Source organism: Hemiscyllium ocellatum, chromosome 1, assembly GCF_020745735.1.
Source record: "Hemiscyllium ocellatum isolate sHemOce1 chromosome 1, sHemOce1.pat.X.cur, whole genome shotgun sequence".
Lineage (NCBI taxonomy): Eukaryota > Metazoa > Chordata > Chondrichthyes > Orectolobiformes > Hemiscylliidae > Hemiscyllium > Hemiscyllium ocellatum.
The window spans coordinates 24065065-24078600 of record NC_083401.1 but is presented as its reverse complement, the minus strand read 5'-3'; the positions used below and the strand labels follow the sequence as shown (position 1 = coordinate 24078600).

Here is a 13536-nt window from a genome sequence, read left to right as displayed (position 1 = left end):
CTGATCTATACTCTGCTTCATCCTTTGATGTCCTTCCTGACTATCCAGAACTCCATCAATTTTTGTTATTTGCAAACTTACTAACCAGACCAACATATTCATCCATGTCATTTACATATATTGCAAATAACAGAGGTTCTCGCATTTATCCTTACATAACACCACTGGTCACAGATGTCCAGTCAGGAAAACAGCCCTCCACAACTACCCTCAGTCTTCTATGCCCAAGCCAATTTCGCATCCAATTTACCAACGCACTACAAGTCCCATGCAATTTGGTCTTCTGATCCAGCCTACCATGAAGAACCTTGCCAATTGCTTTAGTGAAGTCAATGTAGACAACATTCATTGACTTATACTCAATCATCTTTATCACTTTCCCAAAATCTCAGATTTGAGAGACAAGACCACCCTGCATAAAGCCATACCGACTGTTGTGAAAATGTCCATTCTTCTCAAAATGAGAAGACCCTGACCCGAAGAACCTTCTCCAATAATGTCCCTACCACTGTCGTAGGGCTCACTGGCCTGTACACATCTGTATTATCCTTGTTACCCTTCTTAAATAAAGAAACATCATTGGCTATTTTCTAGTCCTTTGAGTTCTCGCTTATGATCATTCGGTATTCAAAGACTCCATCTTGCCTGTAGAGCAATCTCACAAAAGCAGAGACATGATTTTTTTTAATATCACTCACAGGATGTGGGTGCCGCTGGCTGCCGAGGGTAATTAAGAGTCAATCACATCACTGTTTGTCTGGAGTCACAGGTAGGGCAGATCAGGCAAATACAACAGCTGTCGTTTTTAGTGAACCACTTGGGTTTCTTCCTGACATTCAACAACGGTTTCACGGTCATCATTAGACTCTTAATTCCAGAGTTTTATTGAATTCAAATTTGACCATCTGCCATGGCGGGTTTCGAACACAGGCCCCAGAGCATTACCTAGGTCTCTGGATTAACCGTCTAGCGATAATACCACGAGGATATTACCTCCTCAGCCAACTGAATGACCAATTAATCTAGTGTTTGGTAACGGCCAACTGTCATCTTGGATCTATGCCCATTGTTGAAGTGCAAGACAAGACACTTCCTTGTGGACAGAATTTATTGACTAGTCAGACATAATTAAAATTAGATTTTCAGAAAAAATAAGTTACATATGTTCATGTTTTTGGGGTGGGACATGTAACAGAATGGTATTGTCACTGGGGCAACAATCCAAAGGATCAGATAAATGCTTTCGGAACTACACCTTAAATCCCACCACAGCATCTGGAGAAATCGGAGTCCAAGAAAACTGAAATTAAAAAAAACTAGCCTGATAACAATCCATTGTAGATTGTTGTAAAAACAAACCTGTCTGGTACACTAAGGCCCTTGAGGGAATTAAATGTCATCCTTACCTTGTCCTGCCTACAAGTGCCTCCAAATTTAAAGCAATGTGGTTGACACTCAACTGTTCTCTGACAAGCCACACAGTTCAAACAGCAATAAAAGATGGACAATCAGTACTGACCCTGCCAACAATACCCATAGGCCTTTCGTTCACACTTGGACCAAGATTGAAATGAGGTCAGGAGCAGAGTGGTGCTGGCAGAAAACAAACTGAGCATCAATGTGCAGGCTACCCTTCAGCAAATGGACAAAACAGCACTTTCAACAATCCCATCACACGATCAGAATGCCAGTCAGTCTTCTGCATTTTGCTATTCACAAGCTGCCAACACTTCCCTTCTCTTTCCCACGAGCCCTGCAAACTCTTTCTTCAAGGCCTTATCTATTTCCCTCGAAAGCCATTAATGAATCTGCCTTCTTCAGACTCTCAGACAGTACAGTCCAGGACCTAACTTGCTGCATACAAAACATTTCTATCCTACTGTGTGTCCTTTCGCATTCACTGAAAATCGGTGCCCTGTCTACCTCCATCCTTCTGCCAAGCAGAACAGTTCCTCATTATGTATTCTTTAAATAGTTCTCATAATAAACATTTCTATCAAATCTCCTCTCGACTTTTTCCCTTCTTAGGCAAACAGCAGTAACTTTTCAATCTATTCACGCAACCAGAGCTCCTCATAGAGCTTTTTGTTTAATCTTTGTATGTATCCTCTCCATAATATTCACGTCCTTTCAAATGTTGCCGGAATGGATACAGTATTCAACTTGGACAACCAATGTTTTCCAAACATTCACCATAACTTGTTTGGGCAGCATGGGGGCTCAATGGTTAGCACTGCTGCTTCACAGCACCAGGAACCCAGGTTCAATTCCAGCCTTGGGTGACTGTCTGTGTGGAGTTTGCACATTCGCCCTGTGTCTGCATGGGTTTCCTCCGGGTGGTCCGGTTTCCTCCCACAATCCAAAGCTGTGCATGTTAGGTGAATTGGTCATGCCAAATTGGCTATATAATGTTCAGGGATGTGTAGGTTAGGTACATTAGTCAGGATAAATGTAGAGTAATAGGGTGGGGGAATGGGTCTGGATGGATTACTCTTCAGAGGGTCAGCATGGACTTGTTGGCCAAATGGCCTGCTTCCACACTGTGGGGATTCTATGGAACTTCTTGACTTTTATAGTCTTGCTTACAAGGCATAGATTCCCATTTGTTTTGAGCCACTTACTGAACCTGCCATCCCACTTCAATGATTTGATTTGATTTATTCTGGTCACATGTATACAGGTCCAGTGAAAAGCTTGGTTTTGCAAGTAGTACAGGTAGATCACAGCAAACAAAGATATACAGATCAAAAAGTGTTTAGACAGAGTGGTGAATACAGGTTACACTACATCGGAAGTGTGTGAAGCAAGATCAACATTATTTGAAGTTAGCAAGTCCATTCATCAATCTAATAATGGCAGGGAGAAAGCCATTCTTGAACCTATTGGTGTGTGTATTCAAGCCTCTGTATCTTCTGCCTGACAGAAGAGATTGTAGGAGAGAATTACCGGGGCGAGATGGGTCTTTGATGATGTTGGCAACGAGAAGTATAAATGCAGCCCATTGATGGAAGGTGGGCTTCCATATGGTCTGGGCTGTGCACACCACCTGCAGTTTCTTATGGTCATAGAATACTTAGAGGGAGGCATACAAGGTTACACTGCACAAGAGGTGCACAAAGCAAGATTAACATTATTTGAAGCAAGAGAGTCCATTCATCAGTCCAAAAACAGCAGGGAAGCAGCTGTTCTTTAACCTGCTGGAGAGTGTTCAAGCTTCTGAATCCTGCAAGGTTTGTAGCTCAGGTTGAGGTTTAGGGTGTAGAGTTGCTCACTGAGCTGTAGGTTTGATATCCAGACGTTTCATTACCTGGCTAGTTAACATCATCAGTGGCAACCTCCAAGTGAAACAAAGCTGTTGTCTCCTGCTTTCTATTTATGCGTTTGTCCTGGATGGGGTTCCTGGGGTTTCTGGTGATGTCATTTCCTGTTCATTTTCTGAGAGGTTGATAGATGGTATCTAGATCTATGTGTTTGGAGTGCCAGGCCTCTATGAATTCTCTGGCATATCTTTGCTTAGCCTGTCCCAGGATATCCTCTGAATCCTCTGCCTGACAGATAGGTTTGTAGGAGAGAATTGCTGGGATGGGAGGGGTCTTTGATGATGTTGGCAGCCTTTCCGCAGCAATGAGCTGTGTAAGTGGGGTCCATGGATGGGAGTAAAACGTGAGGTCTGCAGATACTGGAGATCAGAGCTGAAAATGTGTTGCTGGTTAAAGCACAGCAGGTTAGGCAGCATCCAAGGAACAGGAAATCCTGCCTAACCTGCTGTGCTTTAACCAGCAACACATTTTCAGCTCCATGGATGGGAGGTTGGCTTCTATGATGGCCTGATTTGTGCACATATAACCGTAGATTATGCTCTTCGTGCATTCCCTTAAGAACTGTACCTTCTACTTTATATCACACCTCCTTGTTCTTCCTGTTAAAATGTATAATTTCTCAAATCTCTCCATATTAGAGAATCAGAGTTATTTGGGGGGGGGGGGGGGGGGGGGGGGGGGGGGGGGTTTGCAGCAGGGGTGAGGTTAGATGGAAATGTGGAATTCAAAACAGGTATAGATCAGCTGCAATCTTAATGGATGTCAGAGCAGGCTCAAGACTGCACTGTTGGAGGGTCTATGTTTGTTTTGGATGGGATGTCAAACCAAGACCCCGTCTGTTCTCATTATTTCAAAAAAAAAGGGCAGGAGAATTAATTGTGCAATATACACTCATCAAGTAACATCACTAAATTAAAAAAAAACACTACTTGGGCAGCACATTGTTCTCTTTGGAAGTATGTTATGTGCACATTAGTGAACGGACCAGCCATAGTACACCAGTGACTGAGCTTTAAAGCTACGTCACTGACCAGGAAGTGTGTTAAGATGGAATCATGAACAGCACTGAAACAAGTCAAACTTTATCATCAGGCCATTGCAGGAACTTCAATTTGTGTTTCAAATATCGATAGAGGAACTGCACTGAATGTTTGTGCTCTAGAATATTAACTTCAGTCTCACCTGGAATGAGGTAGGTACACAGACTATTTTCAGATTTTCATCTTGGACCCGTTTAGCTGCAGAGAATTGAAACAAGTTTTTAAAAATAGGAGAAACCACCAGAAATACCAGTGTGTTCTCTTCACATAAAAGAGGGGTCAGTATATGGACTCAATGGATTTAATTTATCAAATACACAAACAACCCTATGAATTAACCTTACACTAATTATTCTTTAAAACCATGAGTACTTCAATTATACCAGTCAGATACCTGCAGTAGGTAAGATGTTGTGAAACTTGAAAGGGTTGAGAGAGATTTATAAGGATGATGCCAGGGTTGGAGAGTTAGAGGTACATGCAGAGGCTGAATAGGTTGGGGCTATTTTCCCTGGATGATTGGAAGCGGAGGGGTGACTTTATAGAGGTTGATAAAATCATGAGGGCATGGATAGGGTGAATAGTCAAGGTCTTTTTCCTAGGGTAGGGGAGTCCAAAACTGAAGTTGAGGTGAGGAGAAGGCTAAGATTTAAAAAGGACCTAAGGGGGCAAGTTTTTCACGCAGAGGGTGGTGCACATATGGAAAAGCTGCCTGGGGAAGTGGAGGAGGTTGGTACAATTATAACATTTAAGAGGCATTTGGATGTATATATGAATAGGATGGGTTTAGAGGGATATGAGCCAATTACTGGCAAATGGGACTCGATTAATCTAAGGTATCTGGTTGGCATGGATCAGTTGGACTAAAGGATCTGTTTCTGTGCTGTACAACTATGACTATGAAAAGAAGATGAAAAGGGAAGTGGTGGCTTTTCAGACTGCAGGAAGGTATATTTTTGGGTTGTGTTGGAGCTTCTGTTTTTCATCATTTATATGAAGCAGCGCACAATTTCAACATCTGACGACAATACAAAACGTGAAAGTACACAGCAACAGACTTGACTAAAGGGAATTGGCAAATTAGATCAAGGGATAGGTCTAATTGCATGGTAGGCATTTCAGGAGATATTTTAGAAAGACACATTCCAAATGAGAAAGAAAGATTCCAAGATGAGAACCCACCATCTGTGAATAACTAAAAAAGTCAAAGATTGCATTAAACTTTAAGGAAGAGTTGATAGATTGTTATTATTTACTGCAAGGGAAATTGTAGACAAAAGTGAGGTGGTTATTGTTTGTGCAGAGCATTGGTGAAGCCACATTGGGAGTAATGTGGATAGTTTCGACTACTACATAAGGAAAGAAGACTACTTGCCGGAGGCAATTCACAAGACATTATCTGGGATGTCTGTGAATCTGTGGAATCCCCTGCCCAGTGAAGCAGCTGAGGCTGCCTCATTGCTTGGTAGAGATAGATAGATTTTTGAACATGAAGGAATTAAGGGTTATGGTGAGCTGGGGCGGGTAAGTGGAACTGAGTCCATGAAAAGGAATGAATGGTGGAACAGACTTGGTGTGCCAGAAGGCTGTTATGTTCTTATTGCCAGTTGTCTTATGAGGAAAGGTTAAGCTCGTGCCTGCTGGAGTATAGAAAAGCAACAGGCCATTTGATCGAAATACAGGATCTTGGGGTGTCTTGGCAGGATAGACATGGAGGGCGCACCTGCTCTTATAGGAGAATCGAGAACTTGGGGTCACTGTTTAAAAATCAGGACAGGGTCAGAAGTCACATGACACCAGGTTATAATCCAACAGGTTTATTTGAAATCACAAGCTTTCGGAGCGCTGGCCCTTCGTCAAGTGATGTGACTTCTGATCTTGTTCACCCCAGTCCAATACCAGCACCTTCACATCTCAAAAATCAGGAATCATCTACTTAAGGGAAAAAAAGGAAACGTTTTTATTCTCCGAGAGTTGAGTGTCATTGGAACACTCTTCCACTAAAGATGGTGGCAGCAGGGTCCTAGAACATTTTTAAAGGCATTGTCAGATAGATTCCTGAGAAACAAGATGAAAGGTTATCAGGAGTAGACAAAAATAGGGAGCAATCAGATCAGCCCTGACCTTATTGAATGGCAGAGCAGGATGAGGGGCTACTCTACTAAACCATTTGTTCATATGTACTGTCACAGGAAGTTAGTGATAAACTTCAGGAGGGCCTCAGAGTATGGGAGCGGCTTGGCAGATTAAATATAATAGAGACAAGTGTGAATAAGAAGAGTTGAGAGAGACAATGAAAAAAAAGGATACAATTCTAAAGGAGTTAGAGGAACAGAGCAGCCTGCACAAACAATAAAGGTTGCTGGATAGGCTGAGAATTCCATTCATGAAGCATATGGCATCGTAGGTGGCAAGAGTTGAAGGGGTGATGATGCTGTATAAGATGCTGGCTCAGGCTCAAGTCGGACATTGTGTCCCGTTCTGGTTACCAAACTTCACCGCAGACCTGAAGGTGTTAGAGGGTGCAGAAACGATTCGTGAGCACTAGCTCCAGGGATGAAGAACTTTAGCCACCTGGACAAACTAGGGAAGTTGGGGCTGTTCCTCTCAGCGAAAAGAAGATTAAGAGGAGATTTGACAGAAGTGCTCATGAGGAGTCTGAGGGGAGTAGACAGGGAGATAAGATTTTTGTTAGGGGGAGAAAGAGCTAACCAGAGGACTTTGACTGAAGATGACTGGCAAAAGCAGCAGTACTCAAAAGAGGACCTTCTTTTAAAATGCAAGTGGTTAGGATCAGAAATGAACTGCCTGAATGGGTGGTGGAAGCAGGATCAATCTAAGCATTCAAAAAGTAATTGGATACTTGTCTAGTACAGAAAAGAATGGTCAGCTTACAGGAGAGTGGGGCTCGCTGAATTGCTTTTATCATCAGCTAACACCGTCCTCCTTCCACACTGCAGCCATTCTAGTTATTAAAATATAAACCAAAATTTATTGTTATGTTAAGGAGAAGACAGGGAAATGTTTCATTGGTGAATTTGAGGCTGTGATACTGGCAAGTCATGCATTTTTAAAAGAGATGCATTTAATGAGGTTTCATCCCTTTGTGGGAGATAAGGCTGCACAGGCTAGATGTGCAAACAATGCACCTGACATTGAGAAGTCCAGAACTGGGGGTCACAGTCTAAGAAGAAGGGATAATCCCCTCAGAGGAAGGATTTCTTCACTCAGAGTGTGAACCTGTGGAATCCTGAAGAAGCTGTTGAGGCCAATTCATTAGATGTATGCAAGAGGGAGGTGGACATGGCCCTTGAGGCTAATGGGATCAATGGTATGGAGAGAAAGCTGCAATGGGATACCGAGACTGCATGATCAGCCATGATCGTATCGATTGGTGGAGCAGGCTCAAAGGACCTATTTTCTATGTTTCTATATTAAATGTACACTGGCAGCCTCTTGTCAGTGTATTCAATGACAGATATCCACACTTAAAAGAAAATCAAAGTTAGGATCTAACAAGCCAGTTTTCAGTCTGACTTGTCCAGTACCAATATCAGCTGGGACTGCAACACACGATATCTTCACTTTAACCATCTCTGCTTTAGTAAATGCAATCCTAAGTTTTCCAAGTCTTTCACCATAGCTGTATCTTATCTTTCATAATCACTTCAGTAAATTGACACAGCATGGCTCCGATATCCTTTCTAATCAGTTATTCTGCCTAGCTCACTCAGATGACCAGGACTGGAGGTGGGGGGGTGGGGTGTCTCTGTAGCCCTGGCTCTTGCTCATCAGTTTGGTAACCCTTGCTGTGCTGTGGGATTGGGTTGTTCATTCCTGACCCCACACAGCATCACCTGAGAACCCACCAACTCTCATTCTCAGGCTCACTTCTGGGGAATGGTATTCTGTAAGCAAGGAGCAGCAGCACACCACAAGGCAACACCTTCAAATGAAAAGACAAACTAAGCAGTTAAAAAAAAATCTACTATATCGACAAAGCATCGACAGAGATTGTTACCTGATGTTACTCATCAACCAGGATTGCCCAAGTTCCATCTTGGCACCCAGGTTTGTCAATCTGCTGCTGTGGGCAGTATTATCTAGTTTGTATTGCAGGAAGGGCCTTGAATCATTGACCCTTTAGTGAGCATACAAAGGGATATGACATCGGGTGTGGTGCTAAGACAAAGTTTTCTGTGAAAGTCAATGTAAAATGGTGGACTGGCCGATCCCTTCAGAACTCACTGCGCCCACATTTCCTTCCCTCAAGGACAAAAAGAAAATCCAGTGGTTAACTGATGTTGTTACAGGCTGTTAGCAATACCAGTTTTTAATGCATATTTATTTAATAAACATGATTTAAATTCCCCTGCCACTATTTTGGCATTTGAGCTCAATTGATCTTCAGAGTGTTAGGGAATCAATTAGCTCAGTTGGCTGCATGGCTGGTTTGGGGTGCAGCAACGCTAAGGTGGGTTCAATTCCCATAGCAACTGACGTCACCACAACCTTGTCCCTCAACTGAGGTGCAGTAACTCTTAGGTTAGGCCTTCAAATGAGAAAGCAGCCCTGTGGTCCGGTAGGACTATAGCGACTTTGTTTTTTCTTAAAACTTTCATCTATTTATTTTGGAAATGGGCCCCAGCACCCAATATCGCATGCTTATAAATAAATTCGTTAAGTTCCTGCTGTAGGAATGTGTCAATTCTGGGCACCACACCTTAGGAAGGATGTCAGGAACTTAGAGAGGGTGCAGAGGAGAGTCACTAGGCAAGCCCCAGAAACAAGAGACTTCAGTAGGGTAGATAAAATTACAAGGAGAAATCACCGAAGGCTTTACAGATTAAACATATAAAAACTTTCTCCCTGCCACCAACCCCCTTCCCCTACCATGGGTGACGTGGTGGCTCAGTGGTTAGCACTGCTGCCTCACAGCACCAGGGACCCAGGTTCGATTCCAGCCTTGGGTGACTGTGTGTGGAGTTTGCACATTCTCCCTGTGTCTGCGTGTGTTTCCTCCAGGTGCTCCGGTTTCCTCCCACAGTCCAAAGATGTGCAGGTCAGGTGAATTGGTCATGCTAAAAAAAGTGCCCATTGCATTAGTCAGGAGTAAATGCAGAGTAGGGAATGGCTCTGGGTGGGTTACTCTTCAGAGGGTCGATGTGGACTTGCCGGGCTGAAGGACCTGTTTCCACACCGTAGGGAATCTAATCTAATCTACCACGGGCAGGGACTAAAAGTGTAAAAAATAATTGGCAAAAGAATAAGGGGGGAGGCCAGGAGAATTTACACATATGTTGAGCATGTGGGGAGAGTGAGCTGGCAAGCACATAAGATTATACTTGTACAGCACAAAAGAGCTATAAGTATAATACAGCTGTTTTAAAAAAAAAGGGGTGGAGATTGCAGAATAACTATATTGGAATAAACAGAAAACTTGTGTCAACTATCACTTAACACTTCACTAAATAAATTCACAAAGCTAAGGGTGAGATGTTGGTGGGGGGAGTGGGGTGATAGGGGTTAGGAATTATGAAACAATACTTCTTTCAGATACAGTAGCAGGGACAGCAACAACAAAATAAAGGCTATCAAAATTAGCACCCACCTATTCTGTCCACAGCATACACTATCGTGGATCCACTTCCGATCCCCAATGCTTGGTTGTTCTGAGACAAAGAGAACAAACAGGGTCAGTCTTTGCAGTTTCAATTGGCATTGTATTGTTTGTTGTCAGGCGTGACTGCTCTCACTGTAAATATTCACCAACAAAATAAACTAGGTCCTAGAAGTGTAATTTTCTGTAATAGTGTGTTGAATGGCACACAAAAACAGCAGTCTCCAATTGCCAACCCAAGGCATTCCGAACATCATGACCATGCTCCTGTATGCACATGGAATTGATGTAGACACTTGTGATTATCGCAAATTTTAACACTTAGTTAATTGACTTGTGGGATGTGGGTGTCGCTGATTGGCCAGCATTTATTGCCGCTCCCCAGCTGCCTTTGAGAAGGTGGTGAGCTATCTTAGTTAAATTAAATTGAGAGTTGAACAACTGGCTCAGTAGCAGTCCTTGATAGCACACTTGGCCAGTTATCAGTTCACCGCTTGCTCCCAATGATATGTCAGTCTAGTTACTGCACTCCAAGTTGACCTGAATGATCCTCAGTGCCACCCATTCTGGCCGACGTACCTGTATCATTTGGACAAGTTGGTACTTTTTGTGATTTTGGTTTTTTTTTGCCTTTGCTAATATGTTAAAAGGTTGGCACGTTGCACTAAAAAACCGAATCATAATTCATTGAATATAACCGAGAACAGGGAATTGCTGCAGATAGAGTATAAGAGCAGAGTGAAGCAAATGCAATGGGACACTATATGATCTGCAATTTAAAGTAGAAAAGTCAGCCTATTGCATTTCACACAAAGTGATGTCCAGAAATAATTTAGATTGCATGGTCAAAAATCTGGGAAAATGAAAATCCTGTCTCAGTCCTAAGAGTAGCAGATCATAGATGTGGGACCTGCAGTACAACAAACCAACCAAAACTAACCAACTTTCACCTTACGTGTGGATCTGCACTTGCTGCAGAAACACTGGGAAATCAAAGTCTGCACTGTCAGAGGTGCTGACTTTCCAGGTGAGACAAGCAAAACTGCAGATGCTGGAATGCAAAGTAGACAAGCAGGAGACTGGAAGAACATCACGCCAGGCAACATCAGGAGGTGGAGATGTCCACATTTCAGATGTAACCCTCCCTCATTAAACCTAGGCCCTGTGTGACCACTCAGTTTAATGCCAAGAGCTAGGGAGTTCTGCATGCTATCCTGAACAAAGCCTATCCTTTGTCCAACATCAGTGAAATGAGTTGGCCCATCATTATCACTTTGGGAGCTTAGCATATTTCCAACAATGTAACTACACATGCTACATTTCAAAACATTTAACAGGATGTAAAGAGCTTTAGGACATTCTGGTGTTGTGAAAGATGCCGAAGAAATGGATGTTTTGTTCCTTCCTTGTTCAATATTCGTACAATGGGTTGGTAGGATCTGTCAGGGGTTTAGCTTTCCGACCTCCTGGTTCGGAGAGGTATAACAGCAGAACCTTCATAACCTATCCTAATGGAGACAACACTGTGGAGGGGTGTCTCTCTCTCTCGCTCTCTCTCTCTTTCCTGGGCTGTTATAGAGCAGTTCCCACAGCACAATTGAGGCACGACTAAATTTTAGGCAGTGCATGCAGTTGACAGGAGTACAGAAGTCTGGCTCATCTAAATAGCTCAGTCAAATCTTCATTTATACAACTCACACTAAACAGAAGTTAGGTGATAAAACCCACAAAAAGTCAGTCCTTCACAAAATGTGACTGGGGCCGTAAGTACTCAAAGGTGAACCTCTCTTTACCCCTTTTGCATTTTACAAGATTTTCATCAAGCGTAAATGAATCTAAAGATCGGTCCAAACTCTCTCTGGCACCCTGTGCACTTTTAAAACTGGATTTCAAGACTTTATGAAAGGAGGGAGAAGTTTGCTTTCAAAACAAAAACACCACATATAAAACACATTTCTGAATTCCCCAGACCTGCTTAAATGTTGGGTAGTACAATCAGGAATCTAACGCAGGGTTGAACAAGCACACCATTACTTTAGTTCAGGGTGATAGCCATCCATAGGAAATACATTATCAACCCTCCACTCTATCCCCACCCCGTGTAGTTCAATATTATCCTGAGAAAACTGACAAGTTTGTGAAATAGCATCACAACAGTTGACTTAATGCAATTTTTTTTTGAGAAACATGAATTAAAATGCATTTGTGATTGCTCACTTGCACGTGATTATCCACAGCCATGTAACCAGCTTTCCTTTTTGCCTCTTCCTCCATGCCTTTGCTGAACTTCCTCTTCAGTAAACAGAGCTGCTGCTGTTGCTGCCAACCCCGGGGAGCCGCTCTGAGTCCGAAGCGCAGCTCCAAGGAGCAGAGACCAGGAAGCCTCAGCCACATTGCCCCTCCCTTCCCCACCTTACACAGCACAGCAGAGCGACTCGGGACTGTGCTGCAGCCTACAATCAACCCCCTTCCTCAACTGGGAAATGTAGTCCTCCATGCTGAACAACTAAAACTACACATCCCAGCCTGCACTGCCTTGCATTGCAATTGAATTGCCACTACAGCTGAATTTCATATTTTTTTTGCAGCAATTTGTTTTTCTGGAACCGTTACTGTTTCATGCATTCTAGAATATATTTAGTGATCATTTGGATAAAAATAATGTGCAAGGGTATGAGTGAAAAAAGCAGGAGATTTGGCTCGAGGTAATGATGCTTATTTGAGGAGCTAGTGCAAACATGATGGAGCAAATTGCACTATCACTTATGGTTCTGCTTTATTTTAGCATGTAATCTGTTGGGCAAAGTGGTGCAGTAGTTAGTGCTATTGCCTTAAAAGGTTGCAAGGATCTGGGTTCAATTCCAGCCTTGGCTAAATCACAAGATATAGGAGTAGAATTATACCATTTGGCCCATCAAGACTACTCTGCTATTTGATCTGGGTGATATGCTCTTCACCCCACCCCCCTTTCTCCTATAACCCAATTAAAAATCTAACTCCTCCTTAAACTTACTCACTGACCCAGAATCTACCACACTTTGGGGTGGCGAATTCCAAAGTTTCACAACCCTTTGGGAGATTACGTTTCTCCTCAACTCTGTGTTAAACTTGCTACCTCTGACCCTAAGACTATGATCTCTCATCCTAGAATTCCCCACGAGAGGAAGCATCACATTCCTGGTGAAAAGCTTATGCTTGAAACATTGATTCTCCTGCTTCTCAGATGCTTTTCCAGCACCGTACTTTTTGACTCTGATCTCCATTATCTGCAGTCCTCACTTTTTCCCAAGAGGAAGCATCCGTCTATTTTATCATCTTAAATACTTCAATTTAATCTCCCCTTGCTCTTCTAAATTCCAGAGAGTACAGGCTTAAACTGTTCAATCTCCTTCCATACAACATGCCCCTCATCTCTGGGATCAATCAAGTGAACCTCCTCTGAACTGCTTCCAATACCACATCTTTCCTCAAAAAAGGGAACTAAAACGATGCACAATACTCCAGGTGCAGTCTCACCTGAATGTGTGGGTCTCCTCCAGTTGCGCTGGTTTCTTGA

General features: G+C 42.9%; 1 protein-coding gene across 1 annotated transcript in view; it reads right to left on the bottom strand.

Annotated features, from left to right (window-relative positions):
• The window catches only part of rpia (ribose 5-phosphate isomerase A (ribose 5-phosphate epimerase)), a 28307-nt gene extending 15886 nt beyond the window's left edge, over positions 1-12421 (bottom strand). The window contains exons 1-3 of the mRNA XM_060828318.1: positions 12198-12421; positions 9972-10032; positions 4503-4558 (exon numbers count right to left, since the gene is read on the bottom strand). Of these exons, the coding sequence (XP_060684301.1) occupies positions 4503-4558; positions 9972-10032; positions 12198-12374 (294 nt within the window). The 5' untranslated portion in view covers positions 12375-12421. The remainder of the gene's footprint in view (positions 1-4502; positions 4559-9971; positions 10033-12197) is intronic.
• Between the last annotated feature and the right edge of the window lie 1115 nt (positions 12422-13536).